General features: G+C 40.5%; 1 protein-coding gene across 4 annotated transcripts in view; it reads right to left on the reverse strand.

The window, feature by feature from the left end:
• PTPRZ1 (protein tyrosine phosphatase receptor type Z1) overlaps window positions 1-18872 on the reverse strand; it is a 181579-nt gene that overhangs the window by 5448 nt on the left and 157259 nt on the right. For all 4 annotated transcript variants that reach the window (XM_046021050.1, XM_046021049.1, XM_046021048.1 and 1 more), the window contains 10 exons: window positions 17633-17715; window positions 16211-16345; window positions 15056-15190; window positions 13739-13902; window positions 11754-11889; window positions 10171-10317; window positions 4382-4475; window positions 3779-3852; window positions 1959-2087; window positions 808-954 (listed from right to left, as the gene is read on the reverse strand). In XM_046021050.1, coding sequence (XP_045877006.1) covers window positions 808-954; window positions 1959-2087; window positions 3779-3852; window positions 4382-4475; window positions 10171-10317; window positions 11754-11889; window positions 13739-13902; window positions 15056-15190; window positions 16211-16345; window positions 17633-17715 — 1244 coding nt within the window. The remainder of the gene's footprint in view (window positions 1-807; window positions 955-1958; window positions 2088-3778; window positions 3853-4381; window positions 4476-10170; window positions 10318-11753; window positions 11890-13738; window positions 13903-15055; window positions 15191-16210; window positions 16346-17632; window positions 17716-18872) is intronic.

Genomic DNA, 18872 nt, shown 5'->3' on the forward strand with positions numbered 1-18872 from the left:
CGTGGCTTTGGAGCCCTCCAACCTCTGACCCCAGATTGCTAAAGTGGACTCAGTCAGATGCTATACGGGAAATAAGTGACAGAACCTAAATTCTATATGGTTTGCCACTTTCAGAACTACAGTATAGTAAAGTGCAACATTGAAATCATCTAAAACATGATTTAAGCTTTCTCCGATTGGGGACGTACTCTGCATCTCCCATGCCTTACTCCCTATTATCAGTATCTGTTAGCATTTCACTGTAGCTGTATAACTAATTATGTACTGTACTAGAATTCTAAAAATAATTCTTGACAAGGAATTCAGATTGCTCTTTACAGACAACTAGGAATTAGCAAAACTATCCCAGTTCGTTCCACTGCACATTGTCAGAGCTCTTGTTCACTTATAACACGCCGTCTCTTGGTAGATAGCAGTACGCTCACTTTGGTAGATAATATTTTCCCCATTTTACTTAGAAGAATTCAAGATAAAAATTTCCCTTAAAACATGAGAATTAGGATTAATGAAATTATTATTATTATTATTTTTTTTTTTGCTGAGTTTATTCTCAATTTAAGCTCTGTCAGAACTACTTTGGAGTCCAAGAGAAATCCTTGATTTCCCATGGTGCAGTTTAGTGGCGATGAATGTTTAATGATTCCATAGGATTTTCAAAATGAAAGTGAAAAGATAAAACTGATTATTTGGGTAATTAGTTTTATAAGAAATTAGGTTCCTTTTTATTTCTAGGGAAGACCCTTAAACCAGCATATATTTAGCATAACTTGAAAACTTAAGATGAAAATTTGTCAATTATGTCCATACCTGTGTAGCTTCTAGGATAAAATCTTGAATTATAAGTTTTTCTTCATTAGACAGACATTTGTGTTCTTCAGTCATAAGAGTGACCTTAAAACTCTCACAGTTTATAGGCTCATCTTTATTTGGCCAATAAACAAACTCGTCTTCTGCCTGGAGGATTAAATAACAAAGAAGTAGGATTTTCATCAAATGTTTAATAAGTCAGACTGCAAAATGAAATTAACTGGTTGACGCAGAAATTTCAACTCGAATTTTTCTTTGGATCTCAAAACATACTCTTCAAATATTGAGGCTTACACAAGTTTGAGGCGGAGAATAAAATATTACACTTAAGAAACCAAACTATTGCTTTGTTGTTTTGAGCTTAGCTCATCAGTAACAATGGTAAGTTGTTAACTTCTGTAAACGATAACTGAGTAGAGAAGATTCAAGTGATTTTAAGAGCTCGGCAGCCTCCCATGTCATCTGGAATGGCCAGTCTAATAGAGCTAAGAAATAAATCTCCCAGTTAAGTATATGTGCAAAGCATGAACAGAATAGGCCTTTTTTTTTTTTTGTACTTCTATAGATCTCCTTAAACTGAGGGACTCTCCAAATATCCTGAGTTTTATTTTTTTTTTAAATGTAAACAGAAGCATATGGACTGACAGCATGTTGCAGTTCTATTTTTCTTAAGCAGTATCACAGCATACTTAAATGTAAGTTCATTTCAACTTACTTTTTTTTTTTTTTAAAGATTTTATTCATTCATTTGACAGAGAGAGAGATCACAAGCAGGCAGAGAGGCAGGCGGAGAGAGGAGGAAGCAGGCTCCCCGCGGAGCACAGAGCCCGATGCGGGGCTCGATCCCAGGACCCTGAGATCATGACCGGAGCCGAAGGCAGTGGCCCAATCCACTGAGCCACCCAGGCGCCCCTCAACTTACTTTAAAAAAAAAAAAAACTGTCATTCAACAATGTCAGACCTGGGAGGTGACATAACCAAATGAGGCCCAATAGTAAACAAGGTACAACTCCAGGGACATTAGTTAATTAGTCGAAAAAATTTACTTAATTTGTTGGTATGCTGTTGTGACTTGCTACCTCCTATAAGGCAAGTACCAAAAGAGACTGGGGGCTTACCATGTGTGGTTTTTTTTTTGGGGGGGGGCTTACCATGTTTTGACCATCAGGAAGCATAACTACCAGCTGGGCATTATGGTCCCATATCATCCTCCAGAAATCCTTGATGGTATGGAGAAGAGGATGCTGGGTGATGATGAATTCATTGCTCTGATAGTAACCCTACGGAACCAAAAAGAAGATAGAAAGAGTCTGGCATATGACTTTAAATGTTCCAAATATGTGTTTAAACTAATGGACCTTAACTCAAGGCAGTCTTTTTATTTCTAGGTTGTGTTGCTAAATAACAACGTGATCATTATAGCTGATGTCTACAAGGCATTCTATATGCCTCTATACACCAGGCGTAGGACTAGCATTTTCTTCTTCCTAAGTCCCCTACGTCTCACAGAAGTACTACGTGACAGAAACTGAGGCTTAAGAAGTTAAGTGTTATGCCCAAGTCTACCTAGCTACCGCGTCTAGGAGCAGACTTACCAAGATGGCACAGAGACCATGTCTCCTACACTAGACAGAATGGAAATCCAGAGGGGGGTTTATATTTCTCACTTTCCACAAGTCCCAAGGCAAGATGCCCGATCGTACACCTACTGATAACAGAACCCTCTTGGTGTCCAGACACCCTACCTTCCTCCATCGGAGAGGAATCAGGAGACACTCTGCAGATTTTGCTGCAGAAATGTGGAACCTGGGGCTATTGGATTGGTCATGGTTTCCATGTTGCTGTGCACTAAAATCATGGCTCATTTACCTCTTCTGCTCTGGGTCTCTGAGGTCCTATTCCTTCTTCCCATGGTCTCATTGGATGTGGCATGCATTCGGATACTACTCCCACACATCTCCCTGTTTTCTGCATGGATAGTCCTAAATAGTCTGTATTTTTTTTTTAATTTTTAAAATTTATTTTTATTTTTTACTTTTTTATTGACATATAATATATTATTTGCTCCAGGGTACAGGTCTGTGCATCGTCAGGCTTACACACTTCACAGCACTCACCAAAGCACATACCCTTCCCAGTGTCCATAACCCACCCACCCCATCCCTTCTCCCCCACCCGCCAGCAACCCTCAGTTTGTTTTGTGAGATTAAGAGTCTCTTATGGTTTGTCTCCCTCCTGATCCCATCTTGTTTCATTTTTTCTCTCCCAATGCCCCATGACCTCCTGGTGTGCCTCTCAAATTCCTCAAATCAGAGAGAGATCATTTGATAACTGTCTTTCTCTAATTGAATAGTTCTATATATTTTCTTTGCTGGATAAATGAAACAGTGATTTTGGCATGGGAATTACAACCTTTTCATCTGAAGCCAAGCTCTGTGATTGAAAGACCTGAAATGGAAACGAGGGGCACAAAACAGCCCACTAAACCCACCCTCCCCCACAGAAAATCTAAACACAGAAGGAAAGGTTTGTGTCTTTAGAAATCCAGGTCTCCAAATGAGCCCAGTCTGCTGGGTCAACACTTTTGCACACCTGGGTTATGGTAAAGCCAGGGAGACAGGATTTTCTGAAGCTGCCCTATCCTGGGTCTGTTCAGGGTAAATGAAATGGAGCCTCTTAGATGGCTGAGTGCACACGTTCTATCTTATTAGTCCTCGATGGGGAGTTTGGTTCCTGCATTTACTGATTTGAATTGCTTGAGGGTTCTCCAGTCCCAGCACACATAAAAACATCAAGGAATGCTGTTGTTCTATCCGCCCGTACAGGCGGTGGTCTGCGGCCATTAGATTTGACTTCCGCCCACCAGTGGTGCTAACCGCTCTCTGCAGCCACTGCTTCAGGAAGCCCATGCTGGTTTGGGTTCTGGTAGCACAAGCTGGCAGGCAGCTTTCCAGTGATTCCTCTGACTTACCATGATATAGGAGGCATTGATGTAGTCTGTGCCTTCCCCACTCAGAGATGAAATGCCAACCCTTGATCTTTCCACTGGAACACAGAACATGCGTCAGGAACCACCACGCTCACGGCTCCATACCCCATTCCCCCACCCCCACATTGCAAAGCACAGCTGCATGTCTCAAGTTGAGTGTCTTTGATTTGTATGCTAGTTTTTCTATGTGTTTTACATTTTTTAGACGGACTTCAAGATTTAAGAGTCCTGGGGCACCTGGGTGGCTCAGGGGGTTAAGGCCTCTGCCTTCAGCTCAGGTCATGATCCCAGGGTCCTGGGATCGAGCCCCGCGTCGGACTCCTCTGCTCAGCAGGGAGCCTGCTTCCTCTCTCTCTCTCTCTGCCTGCCTCTCTGCCTACTTGTGATCTCTGCCTGTCAAATAAATAAATAAAATCTTAAAAAAAAAAAAAGATTTAAGAGTCCTTGTTAACAGATACATTATCAGGCAAAATTAGAAAAATACTGAATGAATCAATTCATTCCAAGATGTGTAAAAATACTGTCATATTGCCTCAAAGGCTTCTATTATAAAAAAGACCCCCCCCCCCATTCAGTATAACCCACCAGGGATGATGGAAGACGTTCTGTTCTTTTCCCTGTTGCATTGCTTCAGGGCTGTAGAATAGTCACTCTGTTGGATATTTGATTGACTCAGGAGCTGAGAAAGGAAGTCAAGGAAAAACACAGATTATTTAAGTCACCCAAACACACACACACATGTGACCCAACCAAGAAACCAAGATAAGATACTGAATATGCATATATCTATTTGCAAGAATTCCTTGAACTTACTCCCTGGCACATCGATGTTCTCTACATGAGGGGAGCTAGAAGCAGCACAGAACGTCCTCTAGTTTGATGTTCAGCCCTAGCAGGATCTTCCCCATGGCTTCCTCTGTAGGTGGCCGCTCTGTCTTCTACTTACATCTCACACTGTACTTGGGGGTAAATTGCATGGGATGTGTGTGTGTGTGTGTGTGTGCATATACATATATGTATATATGTATATATATAGTTGGATTTCATTCATTCTTTTCGTACTCCATTTCACAAATAATCTATTTGATGTTTATTCCCCCAACTGGCAAATGCCAGGATTATGTCCAATATTTTGCTTTCCTAAACTTTGTAGCAATGAGCATCTCTTGTATGTTTCTTAACACCCACACATGGAATTAGGAGTCATCAGCATTTAATTTTTGACAGTGTGATGGACGATTAGTGGTAGACCATGGTTTTGATTTGCACTTCCTTCATTACTGTGAAATTGTGAATTGTAGCATTCATTAGCCACTTAGGTTTCTTCTTTGATGATTGCCTTTTTGTATTTCTACTGCACTATCATTTATTAAATTTGTAGAGGGTTTTGATGTCTTGAATGTAAGTCTATAATCTTTAAAAAGTTGTTAAGTTCTTTGTTTTCTTTAATCACACACTCAGAGCCAAATAATTTTTTAAGATTTCTGCAAATTATGTTTTTATTTAAGCAGTCTTTTTCTACCCTGATGTCTTCAAAATATATATTGATATTATTCTTAAAATACTTATAAAACCTTGCAGTTACCTTTAGGTACCTAATCCATCTTGAATAATTTCAGTGTTTGAGGTGTGGTAAGAACTTAATTTTACTTGTTTCCACATGGAAATTTCCCTTATTGGTTAGTCTGTCTTTCCCTCATTCATTTATGGTATCCTATCTACCCAATAACCCTTTCCACGTATGCATGGTTCCTCTGGCTGATTTGTCTGTTCTTCAATGTTAGTGGATCATATCTGCATAATAGGTCTTCCATATGCTGCGTAACACGTTTCTATTTCATTTTTTATTTTTAGTATTGTTTTGGATATCTATGCTCTTTACTTTTCTAAATGTTAATTTTAAGATCACTTCTTGATTTCCCAGGAAAAATCTTGAGGGAATGTGACTGGTACCACACTGATTTTTATACTTAATTTAGGAGAACCAACATCTTCATAACATTTCCATTCAGGAAAATTATATCTGTATTTGTTGGATCTAATTCTATGCTCTTCATTTCAGTTTTATAGTTTTTTCATCTACACATTCATTGCATCTTTTGTTAAGTTTATTTCTGAGACTGCAGAATTTTTGTTTCTGCTTTCTGTGGTTGTTGAATTGGCTCTTTTTGCTCTAATATCTTATCTAACAATTGATAGCTAATGAGTTAGAATGCTATTGATTTTCATATATACTTGTTGACTTGTTTCTCTTGATGTTCTATCTAGACAAGTGTATCATCTGCAAATTCTTTTCTACTTTTATACATTGTTTTTGTTTAACCTGATTTCCAGTAGAGTATTGACTAATAGTGTCAGCAGCTGGCATTTCTTATTTTTTTTTAACCTACGAAAATTTCCAACTTTAAATTTTATGTGTGACATGTATATTTTAGCCACTGTAAGATGAAGAAAGCTTCCTTCTATTTCTAACCTACTAAGAGTTTTTGTTATGAATAGCACTTAATTTTATTTACTGTTTATTCTACATCTTTTGAGAGGGCTATACAATTCTCAGAACTAAATTTGTTCATATTTTCTAATGTTAAATCTTCACTTCATTCTTGAAACAAACTCTGTGAACCCTAATTGGTCATAATATTCAAAAAGAAAAAAAAAACACCGCTGGATTTGAGTTGCTGGTTTTATTAAAAAGATTTTATTTATTTATTGAGAGAGAGAGAGTGGAGAGAAAGAGCATGAGGGAGAGAAAGAGCATGAGCAGGGGAGTGGAAGGGACAGGGGAGAAGCAGGCTCCGCACTGAGGAGGGAACCCGATCCCAGGACCCAGAGATCACGACCTGAGACAAAGGCAGATGCCTAACCCACTGAACCACCCAGGCACCCTGATATTTTTAAATAGAATTTTAGTATTTAGGTTCATAAATGAACCTAGCCTATACATTTCCTTATTTATACTATCTTTGTACAGTTTTGGTACCAAAGTTATTCCAGTAAAATAGTTGGGTTTGTTTTATACCTAGATATTTTACCCTAGAGTTTGGAATTTTTCTGTTCCTTAAAAGTTTGGTAATTCTTTCAGTTCAGATTTTATTTTGGAGGTGAGATTTTTGGCAAGTGATACAATTTATTTAATGTTTATTGCTCTAGTTGGAGTTCTCATTTCTTTGTAAGTGTATCTTGCTCACTTTTTCTTAAAAATTTTTTTTCATGTAGGTTTTCAAATGTATTGTCACAAATATGTTCATACTATGCTTTTTAAGTTAGAAAAACACTTCTAAAATATTTATAATTATATCTCTGTTTTTTATCTTAACATTTATTTCTGTGTACTCTCTCCTTCGTTTTCTCATGAATCTGGCCACAGATTTCTTTGTTTTATAGTCTTGACAGAAATTACATCTGGTTTTGTTTCATCTCTGTTTCTATTTAATTACTTTAACTTTCTATTTAATTTAATTTAATCTACATTAATTTAATTTAATAAAGCTTTAATTTTCTTAAAATTTTTCTGTCTCTCTCTTTGGGTGTACCATGTTTCTCTTCTCATTTTTACATAATGTGCCTATTTCGTTTGCTTTTTTTTTTTATTATTCTCAAATGATTTGGTTAAGGCTATAATTTCTTTCTAGATACAACTTCACTTGTATTGTACAATTTGTGCTATGTAATGCTTCTGTTGACCTTTAATTCTAAAGATTTTATAACTGGCTCTTTAATAGGTCAATTATTTAAAAGAACATTTTCATTGTCCAAATATCTGAATTCTTTTCAGGGTAGGTTTTCATGGTCAATTTCTAATTTGACTGGATTAGGTGCTGAGAATAGGGTTAGGGCTGTATAGATTGCTTGAAATTAACTCTTCTGCCTCCAGTAGCTATTTAACATATTCATTTTAGAATATGCGTACAAACACCCAGGTCCACCCCATGCCCGTGCACACACACACCCCATCCCCCCACACACATCCCTCTTGTGTCACACAGGGAATAGAAGCCACAGGATATTCCCTCAGTCTCCAGCATTGGAGCCTGTACACTTCCTGCTATCCACACCCCTTTAGGTGTCCCTGCATTTTGCCCCAATCCCTCATCTTGAGTCCTGTCCCTTTGCCCCTCCTCAGGATCTCCTTTCCCTCTAGTAATCTCTCCTCCCCCATGTACCCACTGCCATGGACCTCTTTCCATTATATTTTTAAAAGTAATCTCTGTTTTATTTTTTTAAAGTCAACTCATTATGTTATATACAATTAATCAATCACTGAACTCTACTTCTGAGACTAATCATAGACTACGTGTTAATTAATTGAATTTAAACTGAAGAAAATTTTAAAAATTAAAAAATAAAATGAGGTATAACTGACATATGGTATTACATTAATTTCAGGTGTATACCATAATGATTTGGTATCTGTATACATTGAAAAATGATCACCATAAGTCTAATAAATATTCTTTACCATGCATAGTTACAAAATCTTTTAAGATCTACACACTTAACAACTTTCAAATATGCCATACAGTATTATTAACTATAGTCACCATGCTGTACATTATATCCCTGTGCCTTATCTGTTTTATGATTGGAAGTTTGTACATCTTGACCCTCCTCACCCATTTGGCCCATCCCCTACCCTCTGCCTCCAGCAACCATCAGTCTGTTCTCTGCATCTATGAACTTTTTTTTTATTCCACATATAAGTTGTATCACATGGTGTTTGTCTTTCTCTGACTTATTTCCCTGAGTTATTTCTGACTTACTTCACTTGCCATAATGTCCTTGGAGTCTATCCATCTTGTAGCAAATGGCAAGATTTCATTATATTTTATGGTTGAATAATACACTATATGTTCTTTATCTGTTCATCCATCAGTGGGCACTTAGGCTGTTCCCATATCTTAGCTACCGTAAATAATGCTGCAATGACCATAAGAGTGCAGGTATCTTTTTGAGTTAGTGTTTTTGTTTCCTGCAGATAAATACCCAGAAATAAACAGACACGTGACTTACTTCAAGCAATTGTATCTGTGGAGAAACCTGAATGACTAATATCTTACACGCGCGCGTGCGCGCACACACACACGCATTCTGTATCTCCGCAGTTAGGTGTTAAGATGAAAGAGTCAAATGTCCCTCTCTTAATTAAGATTCTGGCCTCAGAGTTGATATTTCTATTTTGATCCTGGGTTATCTAACATAAGCCATATCAATTCTTTTACGCAGTTACGTAGGGGAAAGTCATGCTAAAATGAGAATTCTGTTGAAAAATGAAAAAAAATTTTACATATTTTTTAATTTAGAAGAAAGCTATCCTAACAACCTAATGTTTATGTTTTATACTCCTTTATTATCTATTTCTGGAAGCCAAATTTCATACTTTCTCTTTCTTTAGTGTTCTGTTGTCACGCAGATAAGCTTTGCTGAATAAAAATATTTGTGTCTTCCTGACAGGAGGTTCAAAGCACAGCATTCACCTCTCATCTTTCTTTACTCCTCCAAGGCCACAAGAGGTGCTGACTGATAGACAAAAAATCAAAAGGAATTCGTAGTGACTAATATCTTTTATGTTGTAGACTGGGGGGAAGACGAAAACAACCACCCTGAGATCTCAAGCTTTGTTCACTCTCCTGGGTTTTTCCAGGGTCCTTCGATTTTTTTTCTAGATATCCTTCTTCAGAAATTGGCCCTACTTCTCTGGGAATCCTGGGAAGGAAGAGGTTAGGATATCCATTCTGTGGGAAAACCACAACTAGGCAAATCCCCCTAGCACAGCTACAGGGTCCCGTAAGATCTACTTTCTGAATTCTTTGCTGACAGATTTCTGGAAGCCAGAGAACTGGGATTGTAGAAGGTATGGTATTGAACAAAACATACTCCCTTCTCTAGCTCACTGCCTTGTGACAGGTGGGTGGGAGAAATTGGGGTTGAAGAGCTATTGTTCTGGGGTGGCCTCTTCTCTAGTCTAGGGCCTTCAAGTGAGACAGATTTTTCCCCACGAGTGGCATGAACAGCCTGAGCCGGATCACTCATCGTGAAGTGGTCTGGGTTTTTCAAAGGGAAAAGAGCACTTCTGCCGTCTGTATTATGAGGTCTGCCTGTCCCTTCTGTTATGCTCTGTGTCCTCCTTTCTTGGACCAAGTTTGCCGTTGCAAACATTAATCTAGAGTTCTTGAGAACTTTTCTTCTTGCTAGTCAAAATTAAGATTCTCTTTGAAACTGACCACGTGGCTTTGTTGCCCACTGTCAAGAACACCACAAAGGCACTGCACCAACTGTGCTCTGAACCCACCCACATGGCCTTGTCAACTCAAATAAGAAGATGCAGGAACACTTAATTGGATGGTAGCATCCAAGAGGCTTCCAAGAGAACTCACCTTGAATTGTTTCTCCAGTTTCGTTTTGCCTGTTGGTCCAGGAATGAGGAGCGTGTTGACATAGGCATGAATGTGGCTGTCTGGCACTTCAGTCTCTTTGCTAAGTATGGCCTCAACCAGAGCATCGTGAATGAAGACATACTGTTCCTGGCAAAACAATGACAAAGGGGAACATTATTTCAGGTTTTCTTTAAACATACTGAAGTACAAAAGTTGATATTTTTCACTGATGGACTTATGTCTTACATAATGGCAGGGATGGACCCACCGAAGATTGCTTACTAGCCCTGGCAGGTAATCAGCTGTAGGTGAGGAAGCAGTCAGGAGACAACACAACTCTTCTCGCCCCTCATTTCTTTCCTTCGTATGGGTTGGCATGGGTGGGAAAGAGAGAAAACAACGCTCTCTGCCCAGCCTTCAAACCTGCCACCTGCTTCCATGTTTTGCTGATTCTGTATTTCTCATGGGTCTTCTTCTGTCCATTCCAAGTCTCCTCTTAGCCAGTCCTATATAACTTAGTGCACTTTTATGTACAGTTTTTAATAGTTGTCTCTTATTTCCTGTATGGGACTCCTCCCCGGTCCAATCTGACTACACTGTCTTTTCCTCCACGGAATGAAGTTTGTTTGGTTCGATTACCACCCACCTGGCCATTTGTCTCTGATCGCTCTCAAGCTGCCATACAAACTTTACAACTTAAATTCATTTTTATTTAGAAACAGGAGGAAAAAATACAGATATACAGACTTTTGTCCTGCATCATAGACACTGTATGGGCTTAAAAAGAGGTATAATTTGAGCATAACTCATACTTCTAAAATATGAAAGTGAATGCATTTATTCACTATATTCAGGAAAAATCTGAGGTTTTGCTAGCAGGGAGGGGCGCTGCCTGATCCACTGACTCTTTTTTTTTTTTTTTAAATCTTCTCTGTCATCAGTGTCATTTCAAAGTTATTCCCCATTCGGTCCCTCAACAGACAAAATGTAGCTGGTCCTTCTAGGACATATACTGCAATTACCCAGTGTCACAGGTTGAACTGTGTCCCCCCAAAAAGATATGTTGAAGCCCTAACCACCCCGCACCAGGACCTCGGAATGTGACCGTGTTTGTAAACAAGTTTGCTGCAGGTGCAACTAGTTAAGATGAGGGAGTGACTCGCTCTTCTAAGAAAAGGGAATTTGGACACACAGAGAAGACAGCCCTGGGAAGATGGAGGCAGAGACGGAATGAAGGCAGGCTGCTACCTCCCAGAGCAGGCAGGGCTACCAGAAACTCAGACCAGGGAGAATCGTCCTCTAGAGGTTCCAGATACCGCATGGCTCTGCCAACACCTTGATTTTGGACTTTTACCCCCTAGAACTGTAAGGCAGGATGTTTCTGTTGTTGTCAGCCCCCCAGCTGGCCGTATTTTAATACAGAAGCCCTAGGAGAGGGCTCAGCCCGGTAAAACAGAGTCTGGTCCATCCAGGGTTAGCATTTTGTGACACCTCCAGCCCTTAGATAAATAGTGTCCTTCTCGGTGGGGGAGGGGGGAGAACAACAACAACAAGGACAACAACAAGTATCCTTTTTCTCATACCTCGGTCTGCACCAAATAGTTTCTTTGTGAGCGAATGTGTTTTAGGAAGCCGAACACGTTGACGGTTCCTTCCTGCTGAATCTGCTGCAACATACTGTCCAGCACGATGTACGTGCCGGTTCTTCCCACCCCGGCGCTGGAGAGAACGCAAAGCAAGAACCGTTTCAACGTCAAGCATTAGGTACATTTGAAGACAGGTCACTCCTGGCTATCTTGGAAATTAAAATGATTTTCTTCCCCAAGCGACTGAGCCACATAATAAATAATTTAGCAGTCCCAAACCAAACTGTTTCGTTGTTAAGCATAATGCTTCAAGTAACAAACTGTTCGCTGTCTAATGTGGGGCTACAGGTCAAACTGTAAAACAGCTTATTTCTGTGGGAGATTTTTAATTCATTCATTCACTCACTTGAGAGTCTAAGATTTTCAGTAATTGTATTTATTAATCATCATATAGGAGAGAGAATGAAAACATTCTGTATCAGAGCACAGCATCTAGACATTTAATCTGAGGCAAATGAAAGCATCGGCTTCAGCCAACTCTGAAAAGAAAAGGTCCTGGGTCTGTGTTGCCGGGTAGACATGTTTGTGTAAAGGTTTTCACATTAATTGGAAAAAGAATTTGATAAGGCTTTCAGCTGAAAATATCGTTTCAGGGAGATTGTGAGGAATAAAGCATAACTTCAGTCATTTCTAAAGGGCCATTATCTATGGACTTCTTCAAAGCCTCTACCGGAGGGACGGAATTCAGGGACAGGGAGTCTTTTCAAATCTCCGACAAGTAGGAAGTGCTAGAGTGGAAAATTAGCACCTGCTCCTCACAATACCCTGGTCCTCCTCCATTTGCTAAGAAACAATCCCTGACCTTCAGAGCTCTTCTTCTTGCATTTTCCTCCTTCTCTCAGCTTATCATCAGGCTAACAGATGAAAAAACTCAAGATAGGTCTCTCAAACTTTGAGGATAACTCCTGAGATAGATAATTAGAATGTGTCAGATAAGCTGTTTATCAAAGGAAAACACTTAGTTCTGTAAAACCACACACGCCGCTTTGATAAAAATAGTGTACATAGAAATCAGCTTGATTCGTGTGGTCAGAAAGCGTGGCACACAATCAGTAAATGTTAACTGTTATTTTTTTTTTAAGATTTTTATTTATTTATTTGACAGAGAGAGAAACAGTGAGAGAAAAGCAGGGGGAGAGGGGGAGGGAGAAGCAGGCTTCCCACTGAGCAGGGAGCCTGATGCGGGGCTTGATCCCAGAACCCCAGGATCATGACCTGAGCTGAAGGCAGAAGCTTAATGACTGAGGCACCCAGGCGCCCTGTTATTTTAATTTTAACTGAAAAATATTTGATTAAAACCTCTGACACATTTTTTTCTCTTTCTCTGAAATATCTTTCTATCTCTTCATCAAATTAGCCTTGGAAATAAAGTAATTGAGTAAAGATGAGTTGATAACACCTTAATATATTGGAGAGAACTCAAAAAATGAGAAAAGAATTTTGATCCCAAACTGTCTAAAAACAACTTAAAAGTATTTCGCCAAATTCTTCACCCTCTGTGCGTTTTGGTTTCTCTCATATAAAACTGACATAACAACTCTACAAGAGACCACTAACTCCGGGGGACAGGGGTTATGTCCCAAGCATTTTTATCTTATGACATTATGTAGTAATAAAAGTTTCTTTAATGACAAAACATTGTTCCTCCTGCCTCACACATTTAATACGCTAAAATCCAATTCAACAGTTCAAAAGAATAATAAACATCATAAAAAATATCTGGTGCTTTGAAATGCTCAGCAATCAAATTCTGAATCCGGCATACTCATGTCCTAGTGGTCAAAGCTTTTGAAAATGGGCGTGCAATCTCACTCCCCTCACTCCACCAAATCATCCTGATTTTGGCAAAGCCTTTGCTCCTTGGATTCCCTCTTTGTTAGCGGAAGCCACTTCGTGGGTTTCAAAACGCGGCTCAGACTCACCTGCAGTGGACAACGACGGGCCCCACAGCATGGCGCTTGGCGTGGGACGCCTTTCGCACAAAGGTCAGCACGGGCAGCGAGTCCTCCGGCACCCCCATGTCAGGCCACTGAGTGTAGTGGTACTGTGTAACCACACGCCCGCTGGGTCGTCCCTTCTGGGAGCCCTGCAAGGGTTCAGAGAGCTGGTCACAGGAGCCCACGCGGATGTGCGCGCCCGCAAACACACACGTGCACACGCACTGGTCCTTAAACAGCAGCCGGAGTTCGGTGGTACAGAGAGAAGTACAAAAATATGCTGTCGCTCGTGCTGGTTACTTGCATGTGTGAATTTGACTAGCCTGTGGTCGTTAGTAGTCTGGCCAAATACCAGTCATACCAGATGTTCTGGTCAGGATTTTTTTTTTTAAGATTTTTTTTTAAAGTCATCTCTACACCCCATGTGGGTGTTCACAACCCTGAAATCAAGACTCGCAGGCTCTACTGACTGAGCTGGCCACGGGCTCCTCCTTGTCAAGGTACTTTTTAGGTGTGATTAACATTAAATTGATAGGTTTCAAGTAAAGCAGGTACATTCAGTGATGTGGGTAGGCTTTCTCCAACTGACTGAAGGCTTTCAGAATAAAGACTGAGGTTTCCTGAAGAAGGAATTTTCTTTGTGATTAAAACGTAAAAATGTTGCCTGAATTTCTGGTGTGAAGTCAATTCCTTAAATCTCTCTCTTTTTCTCTCTCTCGCAGGGTGCTGGGTGGCTCAGTCAATTGAGTGTCTGACTCTTGGTCATGATCTCAGGATCATTTAGCGCAGTGTTGGGCTCTAAGCTCAGCACAGAGTCTGCTGGGGATTTTCTCCCTCTTCTCCTCCTCCCACTCACACACACACACTTTCTCTCTAAAATAAAATAAATAAATAAAACCTTAAAAAAAAACTTTCTCTCAATGTCCCTCACACGCACCACACACACACGCAAACACACACACGTTTCTCCGCAGAACTCTGATTTAAGTCATTGTCTTTCTTTCCTTCCTTGTTTCCATCTGTGGTATTTTTCGTTGGAGGTGCAGTTCTCACGAGGAGCGGAACCTTCATTTGTGCCTCACACTGATAGCAACCACTGGCCCCACGACCACTGTGGCTCCAAAGCCATGGTGGGCCCTTAGGACCTCGCAGACGCCTCTGGGGATGAGACGGGGCTGTGATAAGAACTCTTAATGCCTTTAATTCTCTATATTTTCCGCCTGTTTGCTTGTAGCACCCACTCACTTAAAAAAAGACCAGATGTATTACTCAACTGGCGATGTCCTTCATTTGTGGGCTCACCTTTTTTATCTTTGTGTTTCTTAAAGTAAAACTCCTCACAGTGTAATAGGCAAGCATTTGAACACTCTTCTGAGTGACCAGAAAGTTCCCGTACTCTTCGCTACCATCAGCAGGCCAGTACTGGTCACATTTTCTCTGCAAAAGAGAAAGTAAAGATACGATTTCCCTATTTCAGATGCTCGATGTAAGAGTTGTCCCCGAAATCAGCAGAAGTCTAACACTGGGACAGGAATGGACTCCCTTACTCTTCCAAACAGTTTCTTTTCTTTCTATGTGATTGGGAGTAGTTTTAGGGAGACCGGGGATAGAATTACAGAGCTGAAAGACTTGAAAGGATCTGGTCCAAACTTCCCCTTTCAGACGAGGAAAGGGAGGCCGGATATACTGAGCCACTATGAAGCAGAACTAGAATCCAGCTCTAGGGAATTAAAATCTATTTCACTCTGCACTGCTTTGCAACCAGCCCCATTTTCTCACTGTATGAAGAATGCATTTAAGTAGCAGGCAGCTAGGGGGCGCCTGGGTGGCTCAGTCAGTTAACTGTTGGACTCTGGATTTCTGCTCAGGTCTTGATCACATGGTCCTGGGATCAGGCCCTGCATCTGGCTCCACGGTCAGTGGGGAGTCTGCTTGAGGATTCTCTCTCCCCCACCCCCTACACCCCGCCCTGCTCACTCCCTCTTTTTCTAAGAATAAATAAATATTAAAAAAAATAAATAAGTGGAGCATAACAAATAACATGGAGGACATGGGGAGATGGAGAGGAGAGGGAGTTGAGGGAAACTGGAAGGGGAGATGAACCATGAGAGACTATGGACTCTGAAAAACAACCAGAGGGAGGTTGAGGAACCAGGTGGTGGGTAATAGGGAGGGCACGTACTGCATGGAGCACTGGGTGTGATGCCAAAACAATGAACACTGTTATGCTGTAAATAAACAAAAAAAAAAAAATAAAAAAAATTGCAGATAGCTTGATATATAGTGAAACTTGCTCTCCTACAATGTTAAGTTTCCTTTCAGCTGTCATACTTACTTGAAAGGGATCCCGATTAGCCTTCTTAACTTCTGCTGCTTCCTGATGTTGACTCTATTAAAAGCAACTTAAAGCACTTCTGAGTACTCTTTGGGGGATGAGATAATAGATTACCTACATACCCTTCCTTTCTCCACAAGGTTTGTTATCATAACGATAACTTCCACGTTGTGCTCCCATATCATTCTCCAGAAATCTTCGGCTGTGGATTTCAGTGGGCCTTGGGCAGCAATGTAAGCTTTTGGTCTGTTGTAACCCTAAAGAAACAAGTAACAATCACTTTTTTACTAAATTACTGATTCTCTACCATTTTTGCTGTTCAATATATAAGTTTCTAAGGACAGCGCATTTTCTTCTATAAAGAGAAACCATAAAAAAAATCCTGCAATGGTGGAGAAACTTGGTAGTACTAGCAAAGACAGCAACTCTTTAACTACGATCTTTGTGGGGAAAAAAAAAAAAGTTGTCTTTGCTTTGATACAGACACTCTTCTCTACACCTTTAGTCTAAGTACATTTAATCTAAGTCTATCTATTATGCTGGTCTTTAATTGTGCTGCTTTGAAAGGCATCTGCGGCTCAGCAGTCTACAGAGTTGGGAAATCCCGTCTCCCTGCTGGTTCTGAGCCAGGCTGATCCCTGCCAGCTACCCTCCACCGAGCTCCCACTGGCACCCAAGATGCTTTATGGACATTTACCCAAATCCTTGTAAAATGGAAGCATCACCCTTGATCTGGAGACAGGGAGGAGCTTAGGAGAGTTAAGCGGCTTTCTGAGCTTTCCTGGCCACTCAGGGACAGGGTGGAATGCAAAACCAGTTCTAACCCCAAAGCCCATGTTGGATGTGATGCACACACTCCACCCTCTGGAAGCAAGGGGGGTTCCTTCTACCAAATCCTCTGTATGTTTCTATGTGGTGATCACTTCAAATTAACTGTTCCGCACAGATTAAACCCGAAGCCAGCTAGACTGTGAGGTCAGGGTCAGGAAAATAACTGAGCTCCACTGACATGCAATTGATCACAGTGAAAAACCAGTCAACTTAGTCAGTGGTCTGTGGTCCCCGGAGAGCTCTAATAAGTCCCATGTAACTGTGTATCCTGAGAAGAGCTGGAGATTATAAGGCTGATAACTGGTTTAGAAATCACACGTTTGCCTTTTAGCCAGGCCTGCCTTGGGAATCTCTCCATCAGGATTTGCTGATCATGTGCTATCGAGACAATATTGGGCTGGGAACTGTGGGACATTCAAAATAAGCGGATGTCCTGTCCAAATGTATATACCTATCCAAATGTATATAAACATTCTACCTTGACATTCATTTCCACCCTGAATGGCCTCTCACCCATGAGAGGAAGCACGGCAAGGACTTGAATGTTTTTTAATCTGAAATCCGTTACCCACGGGATGTCTTATTGCTGATTTGTATTTTTTATTACCTAACATACAACCCATGCATTAAACACCATGTAAGTAGAGCTCAGTGGTATAGTAAACTCATAGTTCAATACAATTTCATAAATGTTTCAGTTGAAGCATGCTTACGTCAACGTAATTGGCATTGATGTAATCAGTCAGTTTGCCATCTTTCTCAGCAAGTTGTGCGAGCTTAACCCTACTATGATCATCTGTAATAAGAAAAAGAAAATATTTCACTATACCACGGACTACTTTTCAGCATGAAGGTCATATATATTTACATAACGATATATCAAATACAATTAAAATAAGTTCAAATATAATTTACTTTTAGTAGGCTTTATGGCGATACAGAGATGACAAAGACCAATACTTCAGCAAGTTGTCTAATACAGATCATGAAAGGAAGGTGCAAAGTATGAGGGGGGACTTGAAGACAGAGACCGTGTGGGTTTGGGATGATAATAAACATTTTCATAAAGGTTGGAAGGTGACATTGTCATCTTAGATGGGTTTCTAAGGATGGATCTTGGGGCTGTGAGTGGAGAGCCACTGAGAGGGAGAGCAGGGTGTCGGAGGGGTGTCTCAGAAAGCTACGGAAGGATGGCAGCCTATGCACTCCCGAAGAGGAGGCTGGTGGAGGAAGAGAGAGTCGAGAGGGAAGTAGAAGGGACTTGGGAAGTTTCTGTGAAGGGTTCTAGCCAACAGCTCGTTCAGGAGGACAACCTCAAAGAGCTGCTGCGCACAGTGAGGCAGGAGAATGGCAGTCCCGCACTGTCTGCTTAAAGTGGGTGAAAGGACGGTAACTCAGACTTGTGAACTGTGGAAATGAAAATGAGCTGAAATGGGGACTTTGAGATTCACTTCAATTCTACAGAGAAATTATATGCATTTGACGGAATGACATAATAAGAAAGGGAAGTATTTCTAGAAGGAAAATTGGTAGTTTCATGGGGCAGAATTTATTCTTTTCAAGAATGAAAACATGAATACCAAAAAAAAAAAAAAAAAAAAGTGACCACAGTCTAAACCATGACAGTAGAGAGACATCCTGGGTTATTACTGCTTCTAGGACAACAGCAGCTCGGAGAGCAGGGAACGGCTGCAGCAACAGAGATATGGCAATGGAAAGATAGGTTTGATGCCAGGCTGACCTGTTTTTGGGTGTATTTTGGTTCTAGGATTTTAGAGGGGTATCACTGGGTACATTTACTTCATTTCTACAATAAGACTGTGATTATCTACGTGCCAGGTCATTTCAAGGATTAAATTAAATCATGTATTTAAGAGTCAGGTCCATAGAAGGTATACAACAAATGTTCGTCTCCATCCTCTTCTGAATTCCTTGGTAGGTGTTTTCTATTTA

The sequence above is a fragment of the Meles meles genome, chromosome 10 (genome assembly GCF_922984935.1).
Source record: "Meles meles chromosome 10, mMelMel3.1 paternal haplotype, whole genome shotgun sequence".
NCBI classification, from domain to species: domain Eukaryota; kingdom Metazoa; phylum Chordata; class Mammalia; order Carnivora; family Mustelidae; genus Meles; species Meles meles.